The 11,878-nt window shown below is 38.9% G+C and overlaps 1 protein-coding gene across 4 annotated transcripts in view; it reads right to left on the bottom strand.

Moving 5' to 3' along the window:
- NBN (nibrin) overlaps positions 1-8,650 on the bottom strand; it is a 30,998-nt gene extending 22,348 nt beyond the window's left edge. Inside the window, exons 1-5 of one of the 4 annotated variants that reach the window (XM_026061730.1) lie at positions 8,498-8,650; positions 7,145-7,278; positions 6,149-6,294; positions 5,211-5,370; positions 3,513-3,616 (exon numbers count right to left, since the gene is read on the bottom strand). In XM_026061730.1, coding sequence (XP_025917515.1) covers positions 3,513-3,616; positions 5,211-5,370; positions 6,149-6,294; positions 7,145-7,278; positions 8,498-8,528 — 575 coding nt within the window. In that variant the 5' untranslated portion in view covers positions 8,529-8,650. The remainder of the gene's footprint in view (positions 1-3,512; positions 3,617-5,210; positions 5,371-6,148; positions 6,295-7,144; positions 7,279-8,497) is intronic. The other 3 variants (XM_026061727.1, XM_026061728.1, XM_026061729.1) reach the window with 3 other exon arrangements.
- Positions 8,651-11,878: the final 3,228 nt, after the last annotated feature.

Below are 11,878 nucleotides of genomic sequence, written 5' to 3'. Positions count from 1 at the left end.
AAAAAAAAAAAAAAAAAAAGGAAGCTAAGATACTGCCCATAACATAGGACTCCTTTGTCCTAAGGTATGAATTTAGCTATAGATGAACCTTGGAAAATAGTATTATTTAGTTTGCCATCATATTCAAGTAAGCCATATGAATGGATCTATATGAAGGTAATATACTTTTGTCATTTTTACAGAAGCCACTCTTTGATTTTGGTTTTTTTTCCATGTTGCTTAGCTACAACAGAAATTCAAGAATTTTGTTCCTAGAAGCTTTGCTATAATGATTTGTATTCTTGGTTCCATTTGTATGCTGTCTTATATAGAGGTGGTCCTTTATCAGTAAAAAAAATGTTAAAGACAACCTAGAGAGAATCTCACAGCAAGAACTGTTACTGATCAGTGTGACTTGATTTCTTCCACTAATGCATAATCTCAACATTATTTCTGGCAGTATTATCATCATGATCATGATAGAGGTAAGGATCAGTCAAATAAAAACAGATAAACAGTATTCAGATTCAGCCTTTGATTACAAACTCTGTTTCTGCTCTGTACTTCCATTACTAGGCCACAAGACTACAGATATTGAGCCCTGCAGAGGCAATTATTAACCTATAATAAATATAGGGGACAGGGTCATTTTTAAAAACTAAAAGGATGAGTACAAATAGACAAATAGCAGTTTGCATTACTTCAAAACTCAGCTACCTTTTCCCTAGAAACACATTTCAAACCTATCTTTCTGAATTTCGGCAGCAACCTTCAAACAATCATCTCGCCTTTGTTTTTTCCTTCTCCCCCTCAACAAAATTGTTCTTTGTTCTCCTTTGAGGATACAGCAACACCACTATCCAGAAAAGCCCCGCTACAGTCTAGAATCTTTCATTTAGAAGATCTTGATTCATGATGAGTTTCTGTTAAGGACTCGGTCACCCTTCTACCTTTTCAAAGCCCGGCACCACATACACTGAACTGCTGCAATAAAACCTGTCATTACATATAGGGCTGCACTTAGCCATTAACAAACTTTTAGGTTCCAGTGAGTACTGGAGGATTAGGGTAAAATACTTCATGATAAAAAGTCTCAAATAAGAAGCCACATTCATTATATTAATTGCAGGTTTGCAATTCTGTGAAGTCCTAGTATAAGCCAAAAAGTTTTAATGTTTTTGAACTTTAGGATTATCTTTCCTTAACACTAAGATAATTTAGGCTTAGTTCCATAGTACTAATCAAGGTTTAATTGACAGTGTCACTCTGCATTACCACACCAATATGTCCTTCTTATTTCAGATCCACAATAGTACTGTCACAAGTTGTGTAGTGTCATGTGGATGTACCAGCCTGGGTCAGCTCTAAAAAGATCATCCATTTGAAATACTGTAATTATTTTAAATATAGATGTTTATTACACCAACTGTCTCATTTTGCTTGATGCATAACTATCTCTTCGAAAGCTAAATAATGGATATACTGCTAGTGTCAATCACATTTAGTGAGCTCAATTCCTCTGAGGGTCTTAATAGTTAACAAAAATGTTAAAAAAAAGGGAAACATATCCATCAAATTCTATTTTAGGGAGCACTTAACAGCTGAATTATACTGTCTGCTCTTAAGACTTTAATACTGAAGGAATGGACAATGTGCACCCTGGTTTTAAGAGCCTAAACAGTGTTAACACAGTAACAGTAGCCTTACAGGTAGGTATCACTAGAACAAGTGAATGTCAGATCACACAACCAATGGCTGGTTTTCAACGGCTTGTAGGAAATATATTAAAATCAATAAATAATCTACCATTGTAACTGACATCCAGTGTTCCAGACAGGATTCAAAGTAGTTTCTGGTTAGTTTTCTCATATGCTTTCAAAAACAATGCAGAAGTTTAAGTAGAAGGAAAAATTATAGTTTACCAAGTTTCTCCCTTTTTTCTGAAGTGGAAAACCAAATGAGCTTTAAAGATGAGAAACTCTGAGATGACCAGTTTGATATATTACATAAACCTCTGCAATTGTAAAACAGCATCTAGAAACTAAAGAATATTTGCTACCAGTCGCTCCAGATTGGCACCTGTATTGTTCTAACAAGGCACTGTTATATTCTGTGAAATATAGTTACCACCTAACAATTATAGGTTATCATGAATCCTCTACAGCACGGCTCCCATTACCATGTGTACACCACTGAGGTTTGTTTAGCTGCCCTTTTTTTTCCCCCCTCCTTTAACTATTCTACCAATGGCTATTATCAGACCCATTAAGTAAAATTAATTAAATCTCTATGTCATGACATGCATACACATAGATTTGTAAGCATACAAGCGTGTATGCATATGCATATGTACACACATATATATAAAATAAAAAAAAGCAACAAAGTTATTTCTATTCTTCCTCACCACTCATTTCACCCACCTCAAGGGTCTGGTATCCAGTATCCACCAGGTTAAAACAATTCATCCAGAAAAATCCTAATGACTTTAATGCATTTCAGATAATTTTACTTCACAAATTATTCTCCCTATCAACTAACATAAGGGCTCAACACTTGTTATTTTCCAAATGCCAAGTACTCTTTCCACTTCCACTCATTGTCCTTTTTTTTTTTTTATGTCTTTGAAAGCATGAAAGGAATAGAAATGATTAAAGAACAAGTACCTATGGAATTTACTTTTTTAAAAGAACACATGATGAGAATTTCTTACCCGCATAAATCATGTGTTCATAAAAAAAAAAAAAGGAAAAAAAATGTAGACAGTCTCTCTTCATGGTAAAAATGGCTGCATTACAGGCTCAGGTGAAATTCTCTCATAGAATAATGGGATTATTTTACATTTGTCTACATGGAGAAAGTGACCAGAAGGGCTCTTCTGCAATATTTATTTATTCCAACATAAGAATTACCTTTTCAAGTTAATTTAACCCTGAAAACAGTATTTTATATTCACATAATGAAGTCCAATGCACATTAGTCTCACCTCAACTCTTGTCAGAAAATAAAAAACTTGCTTTTTCAGGGAATTTAATGGTCAGGCTAACTCTGTCTTGACCAAAGCTTACAATAAACTCAGAAGTTAGAAACTAACAGCATACTGGGAAAATATGTTTTCATATTGAAATAAGCTTTTCTTTTATAAATATTTATTTTATAAAAATCTAATTTTCTTGGTTTTAACGTATCTTTAAACTCTCAAAAGAGTTTAAAGGTTGTTTCAAACATACTACCACATAGATTGCTATAGCAAGCTCTGAAAACAAATTCCTATGCAGAGCTAGTAACCTCTCTACACATATATCAAGAGCTAACTTTATATATATATATACACACACACACACACAGAGATTTATAAACATAAACTCAAGAGATGAAAGCAAGAAGACTGCCAGAATATTAAAATGTGTTTTATATTAAGCATTCTTCTGCAACTAAAATTATTGCAATTCACATAGTTTGTTAAATTTAAGCAGATAAATGTATAATTATTTAATAATTTAATTCTGTGACACTGAAAATATGATACTTACTTTTCAGGAGCTAGCAACTGTTGTCTGGACTGAATAGCTTTGATTAATTCAACAAAAAACTCTGGTTTTATAATTGGTCGACCACAAATCAAAGCACATATAGTCTGAAAAGATGGAAAATATATTTACTGCATTGAAAAACTCATCTAGAATATGCTTCAACTGACATTAGCTTTATAAGATCTCAAATGTGGAAAATGCTGCACAAATGAATACAACTTTGACTTTGCTGTCTAGAAATGTGCTAATTTTGCTTTTAACAATCTATTTTTTTTAATTGCTGCGTTGACCAAAGTTATGAAAACGAATAAGCCAACTGATTAAAATCAGCAGTCTTCAAAAGGAGAACTAAAGCTCCAAACCACAAAACAATACCAATATGTTCTTTGGCGGTGAGGGCACAGAAAAGTCCTACATAATAGCTTATGAAAAAGAGTATTTAGAAATCAAACAGTGGCTAAATAAGCATTAATATCCAATTTGTACACAATTATACTGAGTACAGCAAGTGAACTGCAAATTCAAAAGGCTAGAAATTCCTCCCAAAATGAAGTGTGGTTCCTTTAACCTGTCTGTAACATAACATAAAAAAAAAAACAAAGAAAAAAGGAAGACATGGAGGAATGAGAAGACTAATAAGAAATCTGTCCTTTGCTCAAAAACCAAACACACCAGTAGAAATGACAACCCAGTGAGCATCAAACCTCACACTCAGCAAATAATTAGAATGGTTATTAAAATACAGACTAAAAATTAAGTAAATACTACCTGATTAGGTGATTTTATTTTACAGACCTACAACAATGCTATTGTGAGTGATTCTATTAATTTGGGTGTGAAGTGAAGCTCCATAGTCAAATAAGCAGAGTCATGTGGGTTCTCACCAAAAAAAGGTGATTTCATTCTTTTACCACCCCACGACTTATTCTCAGCCCCTCATTGGACTGGCATTAACGTTCACATAACTAGATCAAGAAATATGTTCTCTTACATTGCAAGGTTACTTCTTCCTCTAGATGAGTTCTCTCATCCCAATTACTGTGTGGATGCATGAAAGGTATAGCTAGCACAGGAGAGTCAGCAGAAGCACAGTGGGAAAAGATTCACCCCTTCTGATAAAGCCCTCAGTTCTCCTACTCAGGGACTCTGGAACTGAACTGTGGAGAAACTTAATAGAATATAAGGAGAGACCGGCCAATAAAAAAAAAAAAAAAAAAAGAGGAAACATTTTTTATTGATAGACTGGCTTTTCTACAAATAATACAGCAACATTGGGGGGAAAAAAGGCAAGGTTTTTAGAACCTAAGTTTCTCTCATTTCTCTTAGTAAGTCTTCAAACAAAACTTCTCCTTTTCAGTTTTTAGTTCATTTAAAAATGACATTTTGGCTTTGAAACACAGAGATGTATGTTTATCCTTCTCCATCCTCTTCCTGCTTTCTCCTTTATTTAAATAGCTTTATTCATTTTCTCTTCCCTCCAACCTCCCATCAACATACATCTCCTCCTAAACTTGGAAAATAAAGAGTATAAAGAGAGAGAGAATAAAGAGTAGTCTTTATTGCTTTGTAAAGGAAAATTTTGTCTAACTAAAGTCAAATGAATCTTTGCCACAGTCTTGAGCAGGTCTAGAATTTAACCATTCTCATTTGTAGGAGAACTGCAAAGCAACTCAATCAATATTCAAAAGCTCTGTGTACCTTAACAGTAACTTTTATTGACACCATTACAAGGTGAGTACACTCGGTGGTCCATTCATTCACTACAAGGCCTCCAAGCTGCTGGATGGCTTGATTCAAAGCAGTTTTTCCAGCGATGTCTAAACATGAGGAGCAGACAACTAAAGATTCATATTCTACTCTGCAAAGAACAAGCGTAAGAGGTAATTTCAGGTATGTTTATCTAAAACATCCAAAGTAAATTATTGTTAAGGAGCGGTGAAGAATACTGCTATTATTTAATGGTAAAACAGCAGCAGTAACAAAATAGTCAAATTTTAAGAAAAAAAAGCCAACTTCTGGTTGCCTTAATACCGATTTTAGTGGTCTTTAGTAAACGTGCTGTTTACCTGCCACTTTGCTTCAAGGAGTGTCGCTATATATTTGCAGGGATAGCACTGGCTAGCACATTAAATTTGAAAACTAATAGTAAGTTGTGTTCACTGAAGAGGAAGCAGGCATAAGTCATAGTAACAGCACTCAAGGGCTAGTGCTGCATAAAGCATTCTCCAGCTATCTCAGCTCTTTTCTCACTACATGATCAACAGATGACAAGAGCTCAGCAAAACTCTCTCCCTCCCCTAAACTTCCCTCCCTTCTTCAGAACAGTTTGTTTTAGGATTATTTTTCCTTAACTAAAACTTTGTTCTTTGCTTAAGATAGTCTGAAGGCACTCAGTGTACATGGTGCAATATCTTCCAAAAAGCCAATGTTTTACTATAAAACAATTTTAATGTCAGAAGCAGGTGCAGAACATAAATAAATAATACTTTTTCTCTCTCCTTTGCTTTCTAAAAACTCATAATTTGAATTTTTTATTGTTTTATCTTCTTGTAAAGTTACATGATGTGCTAAAATACTCCAATTGAAAGCTGTAATTTTCTAATTGGTATTTTAGTATTAATGTAACTAGTTCTTACCTAAACTTGCTCTCAAAGACTCCAAAATTGACTCTGTCACCAGACTGCAAAGTCCTTGAAGTGCCACTCAGTTTTGATCCATTAACAAAGGTACCATACTTGGAGGTATCTTTTATCGTTAATAAAGGGACTGAGAGAGACTGGCTCTGAAAATAAGAATAAATAAGCCTTGTTTGTTAATCAGAAACAGGTTTCTGTTATTATAGAATAAAGCAGTCGATAGATAATAAAAAGCCATCAAGATGTTACCCTAAATAAAGATTTCAGACAATGATGCTGGCTATGCATCTTTTTTTTTCCACTGCAAAGGGAGGGGGAAAAGTGCATACATTTCTAGCTTTCAGAGCTTTAGTACTTCTTACATCCAGTATTTTTGTAGGTTGCGTAAGGTTAGTCCAGAGCCTTTTTGCTACCACGATTTAGCAAGGCTCTGAGACTTATTTTTGATGCTTTTACCTACTGTTCAACCCTGGCATAGATGCCCAAGTCACTTGGTACCTATGGTGCCCAATAAGGTGTTTCCCTTACTTCCTCCTATAAGCACTGCTAGTCTTCTGCAAGCTACAGAGTGTGGTGACACCAGCATGCCTTAAGAACAGGTTAGACGCTGTCATGTTTCCCAAGTTCACGAGCCAGTGAGAACAGTCAGCTTGCTCTTCGGAAATTTTGCTATGTAGTTATCCACTGCTTGTGTTATTAACAAGAACAAATACATTTTATATATTTTCTTTCAAATTTTATGTACAGTTACAAAAATGAAACTCCCACTGACTGGCTTCAATATGTCAGCAGAAATTACAACTAAGTGATAGTAAGGTGCTGCTTGCTAAGTCTCCTTGGGACATATGTATTTCCACAATCCTCTAAGCAAACATGGAATTAATGACATGGAGTGAAAGTACACCACGACTATACACRTGAAGTGTATAGTCATGGTAGACTGAATCATCCACACACACAGTGTACTGATAATGGAGTAAAATGCTGGCTACTTACAAGGGTTGTTTCAGGACGACTTACTGTCAGAACTGCATGACTTCGACTGATTGATTGATCATCCTGAATTAAAATTGCACAGTTTTTGCGCCCAACAACATATTCTGTACCAACTAAAAGTCGATATGGCTCTCCTGAAAATAAACAAAAGGATAAAAAAAAAAAATCAATTCACAACCTCCCCCTCAAAACATCCAAAAGCTCTTAGGAACCATTCAGAAGTTTGCAGTATGTCTAAAATTTTATTTCTTAACTTTTTATTACTTCTTAAAGATTAATTTTTACACACAGAAAAAAAGACAATGATATAACTACTCTAAAATACAAGTTTTAAGGGTGCATAACTTGTTAAAGTGGTTCAGATGAAAGGTATCCCCTAATGACCATCTGAAGTTCTGGAACATCAATCAAACTGACACTTAGGTTAGGTCGGAGCCTGAACTTGCTTTAGTTCACTTTGGTATCTGTCACATAGGCCTCACAACAGCACAGCAGTGAATGGCTTGAGCACGCCCAAAAGGTGCGCGTTACCTACTGGTCAGTGAGCCAGAAACTTTTCTTGATGAAGATGGATGAATAATTACAGATTAATTTCCAGTCATTAGCGCTGTGCAAACAGCTTTCCAAATATAAACACTGCAGGCTGGTCTTCCTGAACACAAAACCAAGGCCGGTGTCTCGGCTGTCGCTCAGGGGTTTTCCTAGGCCATAAGGAATGGTTCAGTCCATTGCAATAGGATTAGGTCCTACTGCCACCAGGAACGAAGCCAAACATCCTTAGCTTCACTCACTACGGCTCAGGAAATAAAGAGCAGACCGAGTGGTGATACGACTGTTCTTTATACAGAAAGGGCTCAAGACGAGAAAAGGCGGCCTCCCTGCCCTGCTCCCGCGGTGTCCGAGCGCTGCTCTCCGACACCTGGGCCACGGCTGCAGCGCACCGGGAGACATCGCAGAGGCACAGAGCAGCTACCGAGAAACGAGCGCCTTACTAAACACACCGGAGCATGCGGCCTGCAGGGCGCTGGGCTCGAGCGAGAACCGCGTGACGAGAAACGCAAGCGCAGGCCTGGGAAAGCGTCCAGAACTGAAGGGCTTTTGCCATCATTTGCCGAGACCGGGCAGGATCCGGCTCTGCCCTGGGAGCACGGCGGAGGCCAGGCCCGTGACCGCCACGAAACCTTAGTCTCCAACCGTGACACCGGGCCGCCCAGGTGGCGGCGCGGCCCCGCTCCCGGGGGCGGTCGCGGCCGCCCCGACCGCACCGCTCCCCCTCCCCCCGCCGGGGACGGGGCCGGGGCTCCGCGCAGGCCGGGCGGGGGAAGCGCCGGGAGCCGCGACGGCCTCGCTCACCTGTTCCTGCGGCGGGCACCAGCTTCCACATCCTGGAGGGCGGCGAGGGGGCACTTCAGCGAGCCAGCGGGAGGGGAAGGCCCCTGGCTCGCCTCCGCGGGGCTGCCGGGCCGCGCCGCGCCGCCTCCGCGCCAGCCTGGCCTGGCCTGGGCTGCCTCGCCCGCTGGGCGGCGCGAGGGGCTGGGGGAGCCGCGGCGCGCATGCGCGGTCGGGGGCAGGGGCGGCGCGGCTCGGCTCGGCTCCTTCCCTCCCTCCCTCCCTCCGCAGCGCCTGGCTGCCCTGCTGCCCCGTGGGGCCCGGCACGGCACGACTAGGAGTCGCCGGCCCTCACCGCTCCCTGAGAGCTCCGGCAGGGCCTGGCGAGCTGAACGGGGCCGAGCTGAAACGGGTCCGGGGCCTTGGGCGGGTGGGGGGGCAGATGAGGCCGATTAGGGCCCTTAAAGCCTATTAGTACCCTCGGGCCCTGGCAATTGTCTCCCTGTGTCTTACTCATAGTTCCTAATGCTTTAAACCCCGAATATCTCCTAACAAAATGCGTTACATGTAGAATAGGAAGTATTACAGAATGTGCTCTAGGTGACCCTGCTTGAGCAGGGGGGTTGGACTAGATGATCTCCAGAGGTCCCTTCCAACCTCAGCGATTCTGTGATTCTGTGAACTGAAATCTCGGCACCTTTTACATTAGTAAAAGGAATAAGCTTACTTACTGGAATTACAAGTAAAGGAATAAAGGCCTAGGCTCACAGGGTCTTGAACTCCATTCAGCATGTGGTCTGTGCAGAAGATCTGCTGCTTCTGCTACCCCATACTGTTCCTGCACGGAGCAAGAGAACATGCATGGAGAAACAATGATGCACGTGTGATCAGCGGTTGCAAACATCAGTTTCTGTTAAGCAGTTTCTGTCTACTCTTACACAGCTCGGAACAGGGTGTCAAATTCCCAAATGTCCACAGCTGTGTTTAGGTGGCAGGTGAAGAGGAAATTTCTTCCTTCTAGGTAATCAGTTTGCATCTGAACCAATGAATGTTGGTAACTGGCTGCCCTTTATCCTCGCAAAACAAAAGACACTTTTGGGGTATGGTCACAGCCAATTCATAACTCAGAAAACTAAGCTGAAATGGAATGGGAGAATTCAAGATAAAATATTTTTAATAGGAAAAGTTTTACTTAAAACACATGGAAATATAAATATGTCAGTCAAGAATGTTATTTCCGTAGAATTTCAATGTTTACTCTCCATGTGTAATGACTTTAAGTACTCTTATTAAATGCTCACTTACGTACCTTTTTATATTTTCCCTCCTACACTTCACATAAGATAAATGATCCTAGTCTCCTTAATCTATTTTGTGTGAGTTTTCTTTATCTTTTTTGCTTGGTTTTCTAGTCCCTCTCATAATTTTGCAATTTCTGTTTTGAGCTAGGGTGACCAGAAATGTATAGTGTATCCTAAATGAGGCTATTTCTCAGCTTTATATAACTGTACTTACATACTCTCTGTATTATTATTCATTGTCATTATTCTACGTCTTATTTATTCTATGCGCTTGACTTCTCTGACCACAACTTCATATTGACAAATCGTCATCATAAGATACTGTACGAGTCCTGTAAACTGTATAATAATGTTTATGATTTCCATTTCCCCGCATTTATCAATTTTTATTTTATTTTCTGCTGTTGTGTTTTCCCATTTGTTTACCTTCTAGGCTTTTTGAGTTTCTTGCAGTCTTATCCTGACTGACCTAAGTAACTGTGTCCTCTAATATTTGTTGGTTCTTTACTGGTTCTTTTTTTTTCAGATCATAAATAAACAATTCAGCAGAGTGCCAAACTTAGTTTGCTCAGAAACTACCAGTGCAGAATGAGGCATTTCAGATATTCATATGGCTTATAGGGTTAACTTGCATACAACTGGTGGAATAGTACCACAGTTTTGTAAACCCTGCAAAACAGTATCTAAACAGAATATTGAGGTAACCTGTTGTTAATATTTTGCCCATAACAGAAATGTATGTCTGCCTTATCTTCATATCCTATGGATGCCTGCTTTCTCCTTGTTTGTGATATTCTGTACCTGACAGGATTTTTTCTTAGTAGCCTTTTGTGCCAAAGGTCTCTTGAACTGTTTTTAAATTTTATAATTAAGTGCTATGCATTTCTTTAAATATGTAGTTTGAGCGACAGATGTAGTGTAGGGATGCAAGTTTACAATGAAGACTCAGGTGTCTGCCGAGCCCTGTTATGACACTTGGCCAAAGCCTCAAAAGTCAAAATTATGTCTGTGAATTCTCACATGTTCATTAGCTCATAAACATTTCTGTAAAAGATTATTGACACATCTCTTCAGAGAAGACTATTGCTAGTTAGACATTTTCAGATCATGCTTTTCTAGGTGTTACTAGGTTTAATTACTGTTATCCCCTACACAGGTTAGGTTTACAGGATTATAATTTCTCAGGTTATCCTACAAGATGTTTTTAAATGCAGACCAGATTTTTTCTCTGTATTTTGAATGTTGAATTGTTTGATCATTTTATACATAGCATGCTGATGACTAAGCCTTATGATTTTAATTCTGATGCTTCTGAGCCTCCATAGCATTATGTATTCAGTTTCCCTTTAATTTAAAAGTTGATAGTGTAGATGCACTGATATGTTTATCGTCTCTCATACTGAGTTTTGTAACTGCATAGATTTGGCTGTGTGGTCCTTTCTACTCAAAATCTGCAGCTTTCTAGAATCTATAGATGCTTTTAGCGGCCACGTTACTCCTCCCTTTCCCCTCTTACTCTGTGATTCTTTATAACTGAGTATGGCTGCATAGTTTGTTTTGTCTAACTTAACTAAGCTTCACAAAAGGATGGAAATCATTCATTCATTACCTTTGCAATTGGCCAGTCTGTGTTCTCAACACAGATAGTTAAATGTTTTGTTATCTCAGAATAATGCCCTGTAACATGATTTAATGTTCATAAACTGCTCAGGCCTTTTCTGAATTCCATTGACAGTGTTTAACTTGGAATGAGACAAAGGGGAATACTGATCTTTCCACTAAGCCTTGTTTCACAACAAAGTCAAAGATAGTTGGTGTATTTAACAGAGCTGGCATGGATGCTGTTTTCTGCTACTGTCAGGGAGTGATTTGTGAATATGCTTAACAAAATCTCACCCCACATCAGGAAGGGTGTTATCAATCAGATTTGAGAATCCCAACTGTCAGATTGCTTTGCCACAGCTTTTCTTAAATAAAAACCCTTCTCTCCAGAAACACCCACAGAGAAGTGGCAAGATTGCCTAAGAAGCCTTGCTAGTTGCAGTGATCCTAACTGGATCCAACTATTGTATGTGGAGGAGCTGGTGACCGCATAACAGCTGAC

The sequence above is a fragment of the Apteryx rowi genome, unplaced genomic scaffold, assembly GCF_003343035.1.
Source record: "Apteryx rowi isolate R43461 unplaced genomic scaffold, aptRow1 scaffold_184, whole genome shotgun sequence".
NCBI classification, from domain to species: domain Eukaryota; kingdom Metazoa; phylum Chordata; class Aves; order Apterygiformes; family Apterygidae; genus Apteryx; species Apteryx rowi.
Note: the sequence above shows the minus strand (reverse complement) of the source record. Positions and strands in the feature narration are given on the sequence as shown.